At 41.1% G+C, this 20,160-nt stretch overlaps 1 protein-coding gene across 1 annotated transcript; it reads right to left on the bottom strand.

The window, feature by feature from the left end:
* Positions 1-11,009: 11,009 nt before the first annotated feature.
* MEOX1 (mesenchyme homeobox 1) lies at positions 11,010-14,365 on the bottom strand. The gene is made up of 3 exons (XM_071577558.1): positions 13,915-14,365; positions 11,985-12,157; positions 11,010-11,132 (listed from the first exon to the last, which is right to left on the bottom strand). The coding sequence occupies exons 1-3, from the start codon at positions 14,363-14,365 to the stop codon at positions 11,010-11,012; spliced, it is 747 nt and encodes a 248-aa protein (XP_071433659.1).
* Between the last annotated feature and the right edge of the window lie 5,795 nt (positions 14,366-20,160).

The following is a 20,160-nucleotide window of genomic DNA, read 5'->3' as shown; positions in this document are numbered from 1 at the left end:
TAATGTTCTGAATGAGAGAAGACAGTTCAGGCACTCTGTCTGCAGGAAGGAAGCAATTAAATTATTAGCACTTTGAGAAATGAAATTATATGAGTTATGGCAGAATAAGTTTAGCAAAATGCTATAATGTAAAAAAACAATTAAAAAGAGTTATATAAGGTTGGGTGGCATCTTTATTGTGATAGAGTGTGCAGTTAATTGATGGTCATATTGCTATAATGTACCAGGGCAGTTGTAAAAGCAAATAGAGAAATCTCTACTCAGGATGTATGGAGGTGAAGTGCAGATAAAGGGCCACGTTTTCTAGGGAAAAGGGAATGAACAGGTGGCGATAAGTGTGTGACTCCAGGGGTGATCAGAGGCAAACACAGAGACACGAAGGGAAGTAAAAAATAGGGGATTTTGTCAGTAGCACGTGGCCATGCAGCTGACCTGGGGTACTGAAATGTAAAAGCACAAACGCAGCTGAGGCAGAAAGAGGGTGAAGAAGGTGTTAGTAATTAGCAAGGACTCAAACAAGGCAGGAGAGAGGAACCCTGACTTGCAGACGTTCAGAGGGTACCAAAGCAAGAGCCGCAGCTGTCAGCAGGTACGAGCAACTTGTGCCATTATGGTTGAAGTAGCCACCAATAAAATCTAATCAATGAAATCCCTTTTAAGTTGGTTGGATCAGTGACCCAGAAAATAGCTCCCCTGCTGCAAAGGAAATGATAGTCTATAAAGTGAGAACTCAATGGGAAAAATCTATTAAAGTGAGGGAGTTTTAAGGAGACCTTTGGTGTTAACTGAAACCTTTTGGAAAGAAGCCACAAAACTCGAAGCAGACTTTTAACCCTCCAGCTGCCGCCGTGCCAGAGAGGGCGTCCCCGGCGAGACCCAGCAGGGCGCGGAACGGGAAGGGCGGTCAGGGCGGGGACGCGCCGGGGGATGGAACGAGGATGCGGTGAAAGAGCTGACTCAGCTGGGATCTTGACGGGATTGCAGAGTATCCAGTAATGCGGGTGGTGACGACGGGAATCAGTGCTCCAGTGAGAGGCTCATCCTGTAACACTTTGAACTAATTCCCCCCCTACCTAGAATTATCACTCAGCTTTTTTGTACTAAAAAAGTCAGTTAGAAACCTTAGCTTGGCATTCTGAGCCTAGGACAGTACAGAAGATGAATTTGATGGACCCAGGAGTGCATTATAGGGGAAAGGGGGTTTCTGCACCCAAATTAAAAATATCACACCCAACTAAATTTGGGGGAAAATGTTTAACCATTTTTCATAAGATTCTTCTTTTCGTCTGAAAATCGGCTTTCTGTTGTCCAGCTTTAGACAGTAGTCATTGATTGTTAAGACTAGAAGACAAAAAGGAGAATCTTTGCCTTGCCTCTTCTGACACGTTAGAGCAATTCCCAACAGTCATGGTAACATAATTAGATAACAACAAAACTGGAAAAAGCATCTTGAAAGAAGTTATTAACACAGACCTCCTGAAAATCAGATAATCTACAGCACACTATGCATTAAATTCCAGCTAGAATTAATTTGGTTCAATTACTTTGTAAAATATTTTTTAAAAATTCTAGATCATCTGCCATCCACATTCCTCATGTAAAAATGAAGAGAAATTCAGCAAGGCAAAATAGGTCTAGTATCTGGAAAAATTAGTTACCCAGAGCTAGATCTTGATCAATCAATATAGACTTAATTCTTGCACATGAATCAGAGTAAAGAAGATAAGAACATCCATGTAGAAGTAGGAATCAAATGTGTTTCCACATTTTAAATTTTAAAATATTAGAAGTAATACAGTAAATCTGCCCCCTGGGACACTTAGCCTATTTTGCTTTGATATTCACTGGTTACCTCTGACTTTTTTTGTTACATGTAAGCAGAAAAGGGATGGGGGGAGAAGGCTTATAAACACTGGGAGACTGTGTGGAAAACATGTATAACCTCTGCTCTTTTTAAAAGTGGTGAGAAAAAATAATGGAATTACAGTTTGAGAAGACTTATTTTCTAAAGAACCTGTCTTTGTACTGGAAGGTCATGGACCTGCAGGACCTGAGATATTTTTTCCTATAGTAATCATCCTGTTAAAACTCCAGATTCTGAAAGTCTGAAGAGGACACTACTTTATCAGAGTTTTACCTTGTTTTCTTTAAAAACCGTTTAGTTCTGATGTTTGGCCAAGTAGGTTTTGCCAGAGGGAACTCGGTGCTCAGTGAGATGAAGTAGTTTGTCATCCATTTGGAGAATTAGACATTTCCTGAATGGAGCCCCTGCTGGGGTGGGGTTCATGCTGCTTTGCCAGGCAAACTGGTATATGTCATAGAGAAAACCTAAAGATAGAAAAACATAATATGCCTTATATATGAATTTAATTTTAAATTCACTATTTAAAAACCATTTAAAGTCACATAAATGTGCCTCAGAGAATAATCCACTCCTTGTTCTGAAGTAAATAGTGTCTTCTTTTTCTGACTGCAGATACACTTACATGAAGCAACTAACCCCACTATAAGTAATGATAAAACACCCTTGTCTGTTTATGTTTCAATGCCTTAACATGCCACTGGCCAAGATGTGTCCCCTCCCTGGAGACAGAGAGGGGGCCAGCTCTGCACATTTTGGAGTGCAGGGTTGGTGAGGCTCCTGAGCAGCACATGCAGAGAGGCAGCCTTGTTGCATCAGCTGAAAAGCCACGTCCTGCTGCAGGCACTGCTGTGTCTCTGCCTGCCCAACCAGATCCCATTCCTCCTGCTGTGTGTATCTTCTGTGTAGGGGGCAGCAACAGCGCAAAAATCCTCAGCTCTGAACTCAACTGAAATTACTTTTTCATACTAGCCCAACATTAAAAACAGTAATACATATTTTTGAAACAAACCTTTATTTTTCCTTATAATAATTGTCAGTGTTAGAGTGTTTTAGGACTTGCTCACAAGACAAAAACCGACCAGTAATTTCACAACCAAGTCTGACAATATTTTAAAGCACCTACCAATGACTTCTGTTTATCAGAGTTTTCAGTGTAAATTCATGGTAATGTATTGGCCAGATACTTCTTAGAGAACTCAGCAGCACTTTTCTCCTTTTTGAAGCACTTCCTTTTGTAGGGCACTGCAATGAACCCTTCTGAAAGCTGCTGAGGTGACAGAGCAGAGGGCCTGGCAAAGCCCTGTGTGCAACACAGCAGAGCACTGGGTTGTTTTGAACTTTCACTCCACTGATCCACATCCTTTTCAATGTCTGTCATGTCCCTCCTTGAGTGTGGCACTGGGTGTACCACTAACACGCTGCTTGATCTGTTGTTGGGGATTGAAAGGAGTTGTTTGGACCATTATTCAGTCCTTTTTCTGCATTATCCCTGCCATCTGTAGCCACCCCAGCTCATCTTCCCCTCCTTTCAGTGATGGAACTTCGTGCTCTTTCTGTGAAGGTGTCTCTTGCAGCAAATCTTGTGCATAGCAGAATTTCACAGGCAAAGACAACCCCCTGTGGCTCCTCTTGTTTACTCCAACAAAGAATGAAGTCATTAACGTGGCCAGAACGTACCTTTTCTCCCCATGATACACAGGAGGGGCACAGCTGAATAAATATCCTTTGTTATTGCAGTCTGCTTGGCTGGGAGCTAAACTGCAGGTAGCAAGAACTCTGCCAAATGTAGTGATTGTCACACTCTGCAGCCCCTGACAATCTCATAGATGAGAGCAAGTCAGAAGTATTTATAAACACAAAGATACATTCCTCCTATTCCCTGTGCTGGAACTGGAGCTCTCTGGGATTTCACTGAAGACAAGAAACAACTCAGTCTCACATTTTTCTGCTCTTTCATCATGTGCCTTCAGATGAAGTCTCTGAGACAGAGCAGAGATGATTCCATGTAGGCTGTTTTTCACATTGTCGGTCATCCCTCCCCTTGTGCAGCACTTTGCACCACTCTGTACTGGTCATTCTTTTTCCTAAGCAGCCTCATATGTTTGGGGCTCATGTCCCTGTAGAACAGTATGCAAAAACACTCTTAGGGAACAGGAAGGTAAAGAGTTGATGCACTGCCACTTAGCTGGCAGGTGAAGGTCTGTGTGAGCAAGATTGTGTTCAACAAGAAGAACAGGAATCCATGGAGAGTTTTTATAACCACCACTCCTGGGATTGCAATAAGTTTTCTTTCTCTCCTTCCCTTCCTCTGCTTATTTTGATAGAGATTAGCAGAAGAGAGATGAGTTTTCTGCTTTAAAAAATAAATTGATATTTGGACAAAATTTTCACATGAAAGGACTTCTGTTTTAATGAAATCTATTTCATAGCTTGTTTTGCTTTGTTTGCACATGTGGCTTTTGCTTTCCCCATTACGCTGCTTTTTTCTCAACCCAAGAGATCTCTCACTTTTACCCTCCTGATTCTGTCACCCATCACACGGGGCGGGGGGGGAGTGAGCTGCTGGCTGGGATTGAGCCATGGAAATGGAGACTGAAAAATTAAACCAAAACCAGGAAAAAGGAACAAACCTAAGTCTTCAGGATGTATGCAGTTCTCAGGTCTCAGTAATAACACACCATCAGGACACGACTGCTTCCTTTCAGGTCTTTTAGGAAAGTAGTACACATGAGGCTTATTCCCAATGATTGCAGACTCAACATGTCACATATTTCCAGACCTTTACAGAATGCATTTAGGTTGAAACTGGCACTAATGCCTGAGCAGCAAATGGAGTAATTTGAACAGCATCCCTGGCTTTTTACAGAACATGATCACTGTCGGTCTCATGCACACCATTTTTTCCTGTGACAAAACAAGGGATAGCCCTTTGCAGTTGCTCTAGGAGCACTGCTAGTGTATTTTCTGAAATAAGATATTTTCAGGATTAATTGTAAGCTTGTTGAAGTACCTCTTGGTATTGGAGGGCAAAAGAGTATGCCCAGAGTTTGTGGTCAGCTACTGGTTTCACTGAGCACATGAATGGCTGCATCTTGTGTAATTAAAAGCAGGGAATGACGTTAGCAAGAGTGGACAATCAGAGTCCTAAATAGGGAAGAAAAAGCCTCACTCCAGTGTTTTTTTCCAAAGAAAATCAGTATAAAGTACCTTGGACTTGAAAATAGAGTAATTCTTCTGTAATCCTTTCCTAAGGCCCACAGAGAAAAGAAAGATGTTGATTTAAGGTATTCTGCAAAAGGCATGAGGCAACCTGCCGAAGGCTCCTGCTGTTCAGGGTCATGGGCTACACTGCACAGCCTGCTGACCTGGGACTCAACTCAGGGTTCTTGACTGATGGGAAAACATTTGCTACTATTTTTCAGTGAACCTAACTTGCTAACACAAGCTGGCTGAGTGAACACAGAGACACTGGAACAGAGACAAATCCCAACTTCTTCTGAAATTTTCAAACTTTTTTCTTCATCCTTTCAGATTCCAGACAGATGAGATTTTCTTGGCTTGGACCCATTCCACCTCTCCTCTGAATCACAATAAATCAGGATTTGAACGTTAACTGATTGACTATGGGAAGAGAAGGTACCCGGCTTTGTGATCAGATACAGTCTCATCTGTCCAGTACTCTGCCTTCTCCCTCTGCTACTTCTAATTTTCTGGAAAATCCCAGTTCTAATTTGATTCCAAAGGTTGCTAAGTCCAATTGATACTGTAGCTCGTATGAAAGTGTAAAGAGTGAGTGCATTCTTCAGATCATAAATCATCTCAATCTGACCCCAATTAACTACAGACCCTGGATTTAATTTCACTCAGTTCTTACCAGCCATAACAAATTAGGTCATTCTGTGTCAGTGAGACACTGGAGCAGACACCACTGAGAATGTCACAGGGGACTCTGATCCAGTCATGGTGCAGGAAGAGTGATGGAGACAGAATGGATTGTGTGTTCCTATTGCTTTCTAAATATGAATCATGGGATATGTGGCAGAACAGGTAAAGGATATTCATAAGGATACAGGAAAACTGTATATCTGGAAGGTTTATTAACATTCTGCTCACATAGAGAGTGAGGCAGTCTGACACCTGTGGCTGCCTACCTTGCATAAAATGGTTTAGTTGTACCTGTCCAAGCTCCTGCACAAAAACCCAGCATCCAGTCAAACACATCATGAACTCAGATGTAAATTATAGGCACCTGAACTGTCTTTCCTTGTTGAAGACATTTTTATGTGACACATTACAAAGATTGCATGGGACCTGTCAAAGAGACTGTGCCTCTTGCTCTTTTGGAAAATGCACTGCTCTTAGATCTCTCAGGTTTGAGAGATTCTTCTGAACTAGTACAGCACCATTAAGAAAGTTTCTGTTCTATGGAAAAAGAACTTTTTGAGTTCAATTGCATGCCAGAAATCAACAAGGTGTGCAAAGAGAGCTGAGTCCATCATTCCAGAGTCTGACATTTATACCTTGGATTTGAACAGGGAAATACAAATTACTCTTTGGTATAATTTGCTGCTTTTGCTATGTTGTTTTACCAATAATGAATATCTTGTTCATTAAATGTTATCATAAAAGTTCAATAACAATACAATAATGGTGAATAATGAGGAATTCCATCCCTGAGGAAGGCAAATCAGATCAGTTCTCTATGGATTACCAGTATGAGAAATTAATTAATTCTTTCTTGTTTCCAGTAAAACTGGCCTGCCTTTAACCCTGTTGTATACCATTGGGTACTTCTCAACTGAATAACATAGTTTTCATTTGTGAAACCTCACACCATTAAATGCAGTGAGCTCATCCTTTTTCTTGGCATCACCTCATCTTGATTCTGGCAGAGACACAATGAAGTTACTGCAGAGAGAAGATTGTGTAAAGAAAGATATTTTTTCTCCTAAAAATAATGCTAGTCAAGTTGGCCCTAGCAACTAATGTGAAGGAAAGTGAAAATTCAAGGCCAGTTTTGTATTTGAAGTTATACACAGATAACAAATTCACCATTATCACCCTTGCATTGTCAACGGTGAGTTATATTCTTCTACATATTCATGTATGTAAAATGTGGCAAAGCAACTGGGACTAGAACAGATTATTTCCTTTGGAAGTGGCCTGCGACAATCACCCAGTACAAGTCTTTGACCACTTCAGGGCTGACCAAAAGCACATTGCTAAAAATACTATTAAGGGCACTGAAAGCTCTAGAAAGTCAGACACATCTTCCTCTACAGCTGTTCTTTCAACTTGTTAGTGGCTCAGAAATTCTCATAGCACACAAAGAAAAGAAACTATTAGGTATAGCAATAATGAGATACTGTGGACCAGATTCCAATCTTTTGAAGAAAATTAGTGTTGAACCAGACAAAGGCTCCAGGTGTCTTGGTTCCCTCACTAGTGCTTTTTCAGCATTGGACAAGTCCCCACTTTACAGTTAAAAAAGGAACATATATGGACCATTTTCATTTTCCTCTTGATACTTACCAGTTTTAAATGGCAAAATACCTTTGAGACAAGGCCTGGTCTGAGCTCAATACTGTGAGGTTCTGATCTTAAGTAGTATCTTGTGGTGCTACGAAATGCACATGGTAAGTCAACAGTTTTCCACTGAGTTTCTTTCCCTTATGGTTTTCTTGGACTTTATAAACAACTCTGCTAGGACTGGGAGGCTTATTCTTGCAGAAAATTTGCAAAGGCACATGAAGAATTTAATTATTGCAGTAGAATGACTTTTTTGTGCAAGTTTATTAAATGTTTGAATAGTTGGAAATGTCTTCTCAGTGTGTGCATTAAAAGCTTCCTGTCTAGAGTGTGCAAAGGACTCTGAGCATTCACAGGATATAAAACAGATTTATAATGGAACACAATGGTATAAACATGTCTTCTGTGCAGACAAGAACCCTTATATCTTGTAATGTGAACCATACCCCAGTGGTGTCTGTGTTCTCTTCTGCTAATAAACAAGTGAGAGATGTGCCAGAAATGCTTCCCTGAGACAGAAAACTTCTCACCTCATTATTTCATTCTCCTTTTAATAGGTTTATTTTTTTTATTGGAATACTTTAAAGAAGTTTAATATAACTTTGCTATAACTCAATCCAGATAAATTTAGGCTGCTTCAGACAGCAAGTAGCCTGGCACAAGTCCATGCTGCTAGGCCTTTTGAATAAGAGAACTTATTTTATACTTTGTGCCATTTCCTAGGTATAATCATAGAATGGAGTATTGGATGTATGTACACTTGAATGAAGAGCAGGTTCTTGTCCTACCCTTTTCTCCAGAATCTCCTTTTCGATTAACTTCAGACAGAAAAAATGTGGGTAACTATTACAGGGAATGATACTTCTTTTCACTTCCTGGCCAGATATGTTAGATATCCTGATACTGAGACCAGAGGTCTGTCCTCAGTTGAGAAAGGTGGGTGGAGCAATTTAATTAGATATGGTAGAGTTTTCTTTTTCTGTGTTGGAAACTGTGCACAGATCCTCAACAGTTACATCACTTTCCTTGATCATCTCTCACGAGAGAAATACAGAATGGAAAGGGTTGAAATGGAGATATACAGAAAAGGGTGAAAATACAGAAATACAGGATTAAAAGTAGATGAAAGTACAAAACTGTAAGGGTATTTGTGGTGAGTATTGAAAGGAAGAAACAATCCTTTTTCTGGTATTTTTCCAGTCATTGACTTCGCTGCACCACTTCTGGGCTAACACCCACCCGGGTGATACATTCCAAAGAATAGGAAATACTCCACATGTGGCATTCTGGTGACAGATTAGCATCAGGTATGAGTGTGGGGCATCATAAACTTTCACTGAATTAAAGGCTGTAAGAAAGTGTGTCAATTCACATCTGTTTTGTGCTCCAGAGCCAGGGGTAAACAGTGTGATTGAGGCAGCTTTGAAAAAATATTTTAAAAATGAAAGAGAGAAACATGACTCACCCCTCCATAGTGTGAAGTCACCATCTTCTCTGTTACTCACTCCCATTATCTTTTTGCAATCTGTTCCCAAAGTAGCTTCCAGACAACCAGCTGCTTATCCCTGCCTAAGAGTTATTCTGAAAAATAAAATAGCAATTATGGTACAGAGGAAGGGAATAGTGGTGTGAAAGTCTGGTACTGTATGAAAATCCTTCTTCATGCAGAAACTAAAACAATGTGGCCTTGTGTGTGGGGAGGGTGGGGACGAACCTGGCTGGATCCGGGGCTGCAGTGGGAACTGCCCGGTCATAACTCACAAATACAGCCTGAAAGATGATAGCCTGAGGCTGAGATTATTTTACAGCCACACTGGGCAAGTTCCAGTCAGACAAAAGCCCTTCTGCTGTAAACACTGGAGGAAAGTGGATTTCCTGTCTATCTGCCTGGAGGAGCTGCACCGATCCGGTGCTCAGAGCCCAGTAACTGAGGCAGATGTATTTCTTGAACGGGCTGCACGCTCTCCTCAAGGGGAAGGAATTACACAAAATACGATATAGTTTCTGATGAAACTTAATATGAGCACTGCTGGAGGAGGAGGAAACAAATGGGGTAATTGAAAAATTGTGTGCCTGTTCTGTAAAATGCCCTGATTTGTTGTGTGAGCTTGTTTCCATAGGAAATTCTACAGGAAGTAGGATTTACAAGATTTGCTCATGTAGAATTACGTCCCAATCAAAATCTCTGACTGTGAAGTGTTTGCTGAAAGGGCTCCCCTGTTTTTCAGATGGTGTGAACTGGAGGGTTTGGTTCCTTAGTCACAGCATGTCTGTGAATATTTTACTGTGAGGATGCTGAGGCCCTGGCACAAATTGCCTAGAGAAGTTGTGGATGCTCCACATCCCTGGAAGTGTTCACAGCCAGGACAGACTGGCCTTGGGTTATCTGTAAGTTGCCTGTGTAGCTCCACTGACTAGAAAAACCCACTGTCTTAAAACTGTGCAATGCCATGGAGAAACTGAGGACTAACAAGAGAGGAGTCATGGAATAGAGAAATGGTAAAACCAGTCAGGGTCTCTGCTACATTGGCATCTGGCTAGTTAAATAAAAAGTCCATGAAATCTGTGACTCTAAGGAAAGTGCTTCTCTTTCTCTGTTTAGAAGAGGCAGCACAGGACTACAGCACATTTTTGTGTTTATACAGATATTCCCATTCCCTGGAGGCTGTTTGCACTGCCCATTGGTGGGCAGCAAGTCTTACTGCTCTGTCTGCATGTGCTGCCCAGGCAGAGCTGGCAGACCTCTGTGGCGGGGTGGGCTGTTTGTGTGCTCAAATTATTTATTGAGAATTAGGGGTAAGGGAGCATTGCCAAACATCTCCAGGTAGCTGCCCTCCCTTCTGTGAGGAGAATACAGACTGATGTGTATTTCTGAGAAAAAAAATTGCAGATCAAAGATTTTGCTCCCAGATGACAGGCTTTGCCTGAAAGATTCTTGGCACCGGAGGTTCAGAGGTCAAATGCTTTGATGTCAGGAGTGAAATGTTCCCTCTCAAAACACTGAAATCTTAGAGTAAACAGATGGTTTCTTGAAGAAACTGCCTAAGCATGAAAAGATCTCACAGGTGACTCATAGCTTATTTCTCAAAATCCAAGAACTGTATAGGAGCTGTAATTATGGGCACAGGCTGAGATCCCATTAACTACCTTTTAAGTGAATTAGGATTCAATGTGCTACCACTGATGGCTTCCCTGAAAGGGAAGATTTATTAGCCTCTTTTCTGGGTAAGGAGCTGATTTTGGTTTATGTTAGTAGCCAACAAAAGTTTTCATCCCAAAATAAGCTGCATTATCACTCTCTGATTGACAACCTGTATTTCCCGAATGCTTGAGAGTTAGACAACATTACTCCTGTGTTATTGTTTTTTTACTGTAGACACATCTGTGGTAGTAAGACAGTTCCAGAGATAAAAATCAAAATCACGCCCTCCTTTGCCTTTTTTCCCATGTGCTCTTTAATTGCCTCTGTAACAGAAAGCATCATACACCTTCTAAAGACTATGGGTTACAGCATTTGCAGGCAGGATGATCTCACTGTGTAGCTGACCCGAAGAAGTGTTTCATCCACATTCGTATCAATTGATTTCTCCACACTCCTCTTCCACTGCTGCAAAGACTAGTCAGAGCTGGGGGAGGCAGCAGAGTCCACATCCTCTGTATCATGTTCTGGTGGGGACACTGGGTGCCCACCTTTAACGCGTTTCCACTTCATTCTTCTGTTTTGAAACCATACTTTGACCTGGGTGATAAAAAGGACATGATTACCTGTTGCCTCAATCTGAGAGGTATAAGCAGAGCTATGCATGTATGTGTATCAATAGACGGATGTTTTGTAGAATTCTAGAAGAAAAGGTGAACAGAACTTCACAAGTTTAAGTCATCCATCTCTCTAAGACAGACTGGAACAATTCTTTCTAAATGTTCCAGATCTCTGAAACCCTCCAAGACAGTACAATTTCTTTGCCTAGAACCTGTCTTCATGTCAACTAAGCATGTCAACACAATGGGCACATTGCCTCTCATGTGTTTTTAACATCTAGGCTATCCAATCTAGTGCTTCAGGAATTTCAATTTTCTCCACATAATTGAGCAATTCCTCTATTGCTCACTAGGCTTTGATAAGGAAACCTGGGCTGAGATGACAATGAGAAAACAGAAATATTTCTCCCCGCAAAATTCTGCATTTTTGTCTTTCATTATCACCTTGAAATATGACCCAGGAAGAATGCATGTATCAAACATATAATTCTAATAATTTCCTGTAAGCTGCAGTCTAAGGTGATATCCATATTCCATATGTAAGACTCACTGTATCAGTATGTACCAATCAACGGTGGTAAACAACAGCTTGGTAGAGACCAGTTATTACCAATTCTGTCTTTAGGTTAGAGAAACATAATTAAATGTATTAAGTACTTACAGAATTTTGAAACAAGTGTGTTCGAAAAGAATGTGTAGGCTTTGTTTTAAAATACCTCTGTGTCACTGCAAAAGCACACCCTCAAGTAACATATCTGGTTTTTAGAGTTAGGAAGAAGTTTTTCTGCAGGGGAGGAAAAAGGAGCTGGGGAGACGAGGGTTTGGAAAGTACTTGTCTTTCGGTGAGATCCAGGTTCACAGCTATCTCGTATCTCCTGAGCCTTGTCAAGTAGTTATGGTGGGTAAATTCAGCTTCCAGCTCCTGTAGCTGCTCCTTTGTGAAAGCTGTTCTTTCCTTCCGTGATTTGCTGCTGGTTTCTGCCTTGCTGCTTGAGTTCTGGTTTTCTAAGAGGCAAAGCATACTTTGTTGTGTAATTTGCAGTTATGCTGATGTGTGAACACGTGCATTGCAGAGGTCTGATCTAAACCACTCACTGAAGTGCTCAGTGGAAGTTTTAAAAAGATTGTATTATGCCCCCTCGAGCTCAGCATGACTTATTGGTGTTGTCAGCCTTGTGTTTGAGAGGACAGAGATGGAAGGGGAATGTTGTCAGAAGTGCCTGGGTCTGCACAGTCACAGAACTGTAGTTGTGGGAAGGAAGCTCTCATTCCCCCCATGTCATTGCATCAAAATAATTTCCTTCCCCACATTTTTACTTTCATTCCTTATATCTGTATTTTCACCCTCCCTTGACCTGCCGTGTAGGAGGCAGCCAAGCCAGGACTTTGTGTTTCCGACGTGCCAGGAGTGCCTGGTGCCACCCTCAGCTGTTGGTATGGCCTGGAAATGCTGCTTCAGCTTTGACAACACAGTGTGAGAAATGGCAAATGTGTGAACGAACAAATAATCTTGGGTAGGTTTTTTCCTACTGTACTGACATTTGAAAAATAAAAAAATAAAAACTTACAGCTCCTGGAAGGAAAAGTGTATGCAAGTATGAAAAGAAAATGTTAAGAGTGCTGGTAAGAGAGAAAAGAAGGAACTTCTGTTTTCTACTTAAAACAGGGAGATGTTTTTTGAAATCACTCTCTTTAAGAATAAAGATATCCCTCTAATCTGAGCATAATGAAATCTGCTGTTTGCCTATGACTAGTAGAGGTTTTAATGAAAACAATGTTCACCTTTTAATATTTTTTTAGCCTCTTTGCATTAGGGTTTTTGGGAAAATTTTGCCCAAACATGCTTTTTCAATAAAAATGAATTTAAATTCTACAAACTTCTGCAAAACCTAGAAATCAATCAATAAATATTTTTGTCCTTTCTTTCTCTGTCTGTAAAGTGGGACTACTGGAAAATATTCTCCACTTCTTAGCAGTGCTGCAGGAAAAAGCCCACTGTAACTTGTCAGTGAGTACTACAGCATTTGAATGCATACAAGCATCTTAATTTCTAACAGCTTCCTTAGGAGAAAACAATGTTATGCATATTTCATATGTCTGTATCCGAGACAGCAGCAAGTCAGAGGCTGTACAACCATGAAATTATTGAATATTGCCCTGTAGAAAGAATGTATTTTGCTAGCTAGGAGGACACCATGAAAACTATCTACATTTTCTGCATTGTTGGACATTGTACTGATAGGAAACCTTTTAGTACCTCCTATTTTGAGCTAAAAATATTTAATATGTAGTGAGGCCAAATAGAATTTATTTAGAAGGAAGACTTTGTCTCTTGTACTTCTTACCATAAACTGAGATGTCAAAATCCTAGCATGGTATTTCCAACTAGCACAAGCAACTCAAGATGAAATATCTTTGCCCTTTGCCATTCTCTTACACTGAGACAAATATGAATCTGTAACTCTACATCCTAGGACTTTCCTCTCAGTGTGTACATGCCATGTGATAGCTGTTTAGTTACAGCAAATGTACATTGTGCTGGTGAGTAAAATGTTTAGTTCAGTAAACCAGATCTACAGGAGTGCAATACAAAGGATGGCATAAGAAAAAGTCATTTAGTTTCAGTGTTGTTACTGTGTTGTTTGCCCAGCCAAATATTACAAAATGTTTTCCTCATCAGCTTTCTTTCTTAATTCAGTTTCACAGGTGGCTCTCATTTCTTTGCCTGTCCTCTCCCACAACCCTGATTTCATATCACCTACCTGAGCTTTCCTTTTTTCTTTTGGATGGCTTTTTCTCAGTGTCATTCGTGGTATTTACTGGTACATCCTCACCTTCATTCACACTCACTTCCGCACTCACTAAGTCTGGGCTACTTCCCTTTGACTCCTCAGATGCCAAGGCCTGCTCTGGATGGAGTTGTCTTCTGGTCTCAGTTGTTGCAAGGTGCCAGTCAGGGTGTTGGAAAGAGTGGTGCGATTCCACAAGTGCCCTCTCCTCTGGTGGGAAGCTGTAGGGAGCTGTCAGCAAGCATGAGGCTGAGAAATCAGAGTAAGCAGCTAAATCTGGTCTTTGATGGAAGGAGAATGGTGCTGCTGGGCAGTGGCTCAGCCCCGGGGCTGTCGTGACATCCATGTGGGTATTCCTTGTGCACGCCCAGAGGGCAGGGGGAGGTTGTGGGCTGCGCATGCAGCTGCTGCTGGTGGGATCCATTTGCTTCCAGTCCTGTCCACACTTCAGTGCTTGTGATGAGTGACAGCTCAGGCTCCAAAATAAGAAGAGGAGGGGAAATCTTCCAGATTTTACAGAATGGATTTCCTTCCTAAACACCAGTTTGTTTGTGGGTTTTATGCTGTTTCAGATTTTGTACTTCGGGAGCTGTTCTAAATGTCTTCATTGTCCTAACTGGGAAACAGGACTCAGATCTATGCAGGGATCGCCATGAGTTGCTTCCCAAGGCCACCGGTTTGCTCCCTTGTGAAGTGCTGGGCATGAGTGAAACACTTTTTAAATACTGTGCTGGGAGGAGAGTGACAAGTTTGTAAAGTGAAATGTGAGTGAAGGGAGGGAGGGGTTAACACACATACTCTCAGACCCTCCAACCAAAGCAAAGAAGGCAGCTATTAATCATCTGAAACCTTATATGCACATCTAATGGGATTTGCAGATGGAGACTTTTAAAGAAACAATGTCTCTTGTTTTTTTTTTTAGAGGGGAAGAGCAGCACACAAAAAATTCTTTAATGTTTCCTTGTAACACTATGAAGTTATTTTTATTGTACTGTTAACAAAACTCCCTAAGTCTTAGGTTTAGAAAAAATTCTAAACCAGAATTCAATAGACACCAAAAATCAAGAACTAAAGTGGGAAAGAAAAGAAAGGCATTCACTAATTTTATATAATTTAAGGCCCAATCCTAAATTTAATAAAAGTGTTAAGCCTGGCTTGTACACACATGCAAGGATTTGAGTGACCTTTTGTTAGATACGTAACTCACGTGTTTGCTGCGTGTTGGAGTTTGCTGCCAGCGGCACTTATTTTTTCTGTATTTTATTTTCTAGGGAATTTTCAATATGCCACCCCTCCTGCAAGGAAATCTGATTTTATGCCAATGAAAGTTATGGTTTTTATCTTTTGTCGAACATTTTGTAGTTTTTCCTAACAGAAAGCAAGTTCTTAGACCCTAGGGCCATCACAGTTGGGAATCTGTTCTCAATGCCTTTTTCACAAAAGTATAGCAGCTGGAACTGCCCCAAACCCTGCTATGCTGGGGTTACTGCAACAGCTCTCAAGGTTGTTCTCCATAATTTAATGACAATTTATGTGTGCATGTGTTCCATGTTTCCATAATCTGCTTGCAACCATTTCAAATAGTTACTCTCTCAGGCCCTGCTACACACTATGTGTGCCCCTTTCCCTTCTTCCAGCATTGGTGCTGGGTTTTGTGTTCTCTCTGAAACACAGAGATTTAACAGACATGGAGTCTTCATTTCTCACAGAAGCTTAAGTGATACTTTAATTTGGCCTTTGAATAGCTGAGAATTGTAACCTTTCATGGAATCCGGGCACAGTGGGGAATGTGCTTATTCTGTTACATGTGTTGGTTCTTAGAACTTGACCTTTTTCAGAAAATCAAGTGGTTTTAGTTCAGATCATTCTGAACAAGAACGTCAAATTCTGTTCTATCACATGAATCTTAACTTTCTTGCAAAATACTCAATATCTGATACCTAATTCATTCTCTAGGAAGTAGTCTTCTAAATATTTAAATCTGTTGCTCTGTTGCATTAGATAATAAGCATTAAAAAGTATTTCATAGTCACTGGCAGGAGGAAAAGCCCCAGACTGTTCTTTTTCTGAAGAATCAGGTTATAATGAATTTATGAATGCAGCAACTATCCCAGACACTGACAGAATCTATATCAGAGTCCAGAACTTTTTGCCAATGCAGAATATATAATTTATATTCTCTGTGTGTGTTGTCATTGTGTAAAACTTCACTCGTGCAGGTTATCAGGGGTTTGTATGAATTCAGCCTCGGTCTGTTGTTTTTCAGTCCTACCCTCAGCCTACAAAAAGATCTAGTTAATTATGCAAACATTTATGTCCTTGCACATATACTTGCAGGGATAGAAGGGAAAGGAGGATTGTCCCTTAGTCTTGTATGCAGTTCAGTCAGATCAGCTTTAGGCTCCCACTCAGGAATCCCCGTCAGGTCTGACCAGAGTCCATGTGCAGGGCCTGACTCAATTTCCCAAAGCAGCTTTCACCATTATTCCTCCAGCTTCAGATGTGGAAAAGGAGCTGGCATGCCCTTGGGAGATGTGCAGAGCTCCAGCACCTTCAGCAGCTGGTGCTGTCACTTGACACCTCAGCAGGGGCTGTGGGACCTCTGCATCTTCCTGACACTTCATTCCCAAAGAACAACAATCATCCCCTCTTGCTAAATCCCATTTGTTGGTCGAGGCAGCCACCTTTGACCTTTGTGAAGTCAACATCTCTGCAGTTGAGCACTGAAAAATTAGTAGAAAAAATGGCACGGATGGGGATCAGTTTTTGTGAGGAATGCTCCCATAACAAGCTGAAGGCTGGGAAATGGGGGCTTGTCCTTGAGCTTTCTATTGGTCCATCCTGTGATTTACTCAGGTAAACAGGAGACCAGTGGAGGGCAGAGAGCTAGAGAAGGGGTGTCAAGGTCAGACACAGCAAGAACCTGTAACGAGTGGGGAAGCAATGAGAGTTAGGAAGGAAATGCCAAGCCCAAAGATGGGCTCTGTGGGTCTATCAGTCATTTGAATAGTTTTCTCAGCCATTCTAAAAGTATGAAAGAAAAGAAGTGTAAAGCTCAGATGAATAGAGGCAGTGTACCTAGAAGGGAAAAATTATCTTCCACCAATGAAAGGTGAACAGCCATGTGGTTAAAGAACTCTATTAAAAGATATTAAATTGCACAAAATATCAGGAAATGTTTGAAAAATACAAAATTAGCTCAGCTTTTGGCAGATTACAAAACTCATCTGTTGTTTTTATCAGACAACATGACAGAAACAGGAAGAGAGAGGAACAGAACATTCAACTTTTAAAACCATTTTTATGGCTATAGATTAAAAAATCTACACTTAGACTTCAGGGCATGGTTCATATATTTCGAGGCAAGGCAATGCCTCAAATGCAACATTTTCATTTTGAGTTTTTGTTGTATTAGGAATATCCTATGTTTCTGAAGATCCTAATAAATGCCTTATAGGATTATCTGACAAGTGGTAAATTTTTAAATCTCTTCAGTGCTGAGACCTCTGCAGTACCTTTCTTGAGACAATCCTTTGGTGCTGCTTTTGTCATTGTCTCTATAATCTCTTTCACTGAAGCCAGTTGAACTAAAGGCAGTTAAATGAAAATTTTGAAAAAGCTTTTTATAAGAGCCAGAATTTGTTCTTATGTTGAATGACTGCTGTGGAAAATGGTTTTTTTTTCTCCCCTAAATTAAGAAAGCGTTCTCTAAGCTCTTATTATTTGGAATATAGTCACAGAATGTTTATTGTTTTGATGACATCAGAGTAAATTCTGGTGTTAAAGGTGTTCTAGGGAATCCTATCCAGCAATTAAAGTTCAGTCAGTTGCCATTTCATTAGGAAATTTTGCTTAAACATAGAACACATTACAGCTATTATATTGTGTTGTACTACGTCTTAGAACAAGAGCAAAGACTTATTTCCGTTTAAATTCTCTTTTCCCCTCAGTTCTGCTGGGAAGGAATTTTTGTTAGGGTGAAACATCTCCCTCTACTGGTACCTTTTTAAATGCAAAGTAACAGCGGTTTCCATTTCATTGCACCAGTTTCACTGTTTTCAAAACACTCTAAGTTGTGCAGCCCATGAAAAGCAAACTTACAATAATCAGCGTGTCAGCTCGTGTGCTGAAAATAAGGGTCTTGCTGGATGAAGGTCGTGCCTGCCTTTTGGAGCAGAAGTTACGTACCGGCCTCTCCCTTGAGATGTTTGTAGCCAAAGCCTTGACCGCCTCTTTCCCTGTTCCGTTGCCTGATAATGTCCTCCAAGAGGTTACAAGGCTATTCACAGCTCTTCATGCTGTGCAGGGTATGGATTACTGCATACAGAAAGGGTGACTGAATGCAGCGTGCTTATATGATGCATCATCACATGTTTATATGTAGTCAATGGTCTATAAACCTTTTTCCTCTCTTCTTTGCTTAAATGTGTTGCTGACAAGCACAGTTTGCCTAGGAAAACAATTTACAAATAACGTGTTGCCTTTCCATTAATAGCAATTCAAAAATTTCGTAAGGATACTTTGTTATCACACCACGAGGTGGAGACGTTTACCTCCAATACTGGCCAAAGAAACAGCTGTGAAGTTGCAGCTGAATTGTTGCCTTCCTCATCCCTCCTTGCACTTAAAAAAAAAATAAATAAAATAAAATGGCACAGGCTAAAATTATGCAGATGCTTTACTGAGAGGCTGCATAATTCTTTAGTATTGCATGAAAAAAAAATCCCTGCACTGTAGCACCTGTCACTGCTGGGTGAATGTGTGAATTTCCATGGAATTGTACAGTCTGTTTCACAGTCTCATGGGCAGGATTTGCTGGTACAATCTTCAGGCTGCCATTGAGTCTCTCAATGGGAGCATGGTCCCAACTGAGGGACAAGGAAAACCAGTAAGGAATTCCTTCCCAGGAAAGAAGCCCACACCTAAGCGTGTGAAGGAGTTAATAAATTCACAGCTGGACCAATTCTTTTAGGAAGGGCCAATGCTTTAGTGTACAGCCAACAAAAACAAACAAGTTTAGAAACCCTACATTACAGCTAATGGCAAAGGAGGAAGAAAATCACGGCTTCAGATGGGACCATTCTGGGGTACTAAAAGAAGAACTGTGAAGACTTCTTTTTGCAATAGAACAAGGGCAAGCATAGCAGCAGGGGCACATTCTGACTGCTTGGGTCCTGTGTGGCCTTTGGGTCCAGGGACAAGGCTCTCCCCAGATTTGCTGAATCCATGTTCCCCCTCCCCATAGTTGTAAGCATTTGCCTTGTGGGTGTTGCCTCATTCGGTTTTATTTCACATTTATAAGTTATACAACCCAGGCCCTTGCAGCAAATTACAAGTGTGTTTGCCAGATTGTTGTCTGGGAGTAAGGGGAGAAGCCAATTTTTTTCTTGTCTTTGGAGTGTTGCTATTGTGGGAGAAATGTGTTTGAGGAACAAAATCCTGTGCTTGAAGGTGACTGCGACAGCCACTCCTGTGGTTTGTTGCTTGAAGACAGCAAGGCACCATGGTTCCTGCAGTGACTCAGGATGTAACAGTTATGGCTTGTAGAGAAAAAAATTGATTTTCACATTTTCTTGCGTACTACACGTCTTGCTCCTTTTAGTTCCATGCATTGGAAAAAACCAAAGGGGTAAAATGCTTCTAGTGGATGCCTTGTTTTTCAAAGTGTCAAGCAACTGGCTGCCTCCAATAATTGTAGATTTGGAAACTAGGGAAACCAAGATGAAATTTGTTAACACAAGGATGCACCCATGCAGCCCACTCACATGCAGACCCAGACATGCCAAAGCAGACAAAGGGCACCGGATAAAGATGCTCCAGGGTAGGTGAGAACAAAGCACTTGTGTTTCACCAGAGCAGGGCTGCTGAGCAGTGGCAGGAGATGGGCCAGAACAAGGGGTGATCAAGGAGAGTGCATTGAAGACAGTCACTAAGGGAATGAATCACTACTAAATTTGACAAAGAATGGAAGATACACCTCAGGCTGGATAAACATTTAGTTCAAGATAAATTATAATTTTCCAGATTTGAAAGCTGCCCTTTCTGTAGGACCGTTACTCCAAGCAGGGATTCCCAGTCCACGAGCTCCCTCCTCATCTCCCTGGAAGTTTCTCAGATGGAATGGCCTCTGTGGTTGCCATGACAGTGACTGCCAGGATCATAACACAAAGGTGAGGAGCCTGTAAGTTGAAGGAGGCCTCATGTAGGCTTTGATTGATA

Source organism: Pithys albifrons, chromosome 25, assembly GCF_047495875.1.
Source record: "Pithys albifrons albifrons isolate INPA30051 chromosome 25, PitAlb_v1, whole genome shotgun sequence".
NCBI lineage: Eukaryota > Metazoa > Chordata > Aves > Passeriformes > Thamnophilidae > Pithys > Pithys albifrons.
Note: the sequence above shows the minus strand (reverse complement) of the source record. Positions and strands in the feature narration are given on the sequence as shown.

Bases quoted from the DNA above. Each gene is read 5' to 3' on its own strand.
- MEOX1 (XM_071577558.1), bottom strand. From the start codon at position 14,365: ATGGATCCCACCAGCAGCAGCTGCATGCGCAGCCCACAACCTCCCCCT. The intron at 12,158-13,914 runs GTAGGTGATATG...TTTGCCTCTTAG, and splicing joins AAGAAAAAAGGAAAGCTCAG to AAAACCAGAACTCAAGCAGC. The intron at 11,133-11,984 runs GTACTTTCCAAA...TTTATCACCCAG, and splicing joins TGGATCTCACCGAAAGACAA to GTCAAAGTATGGTTTCAAAA.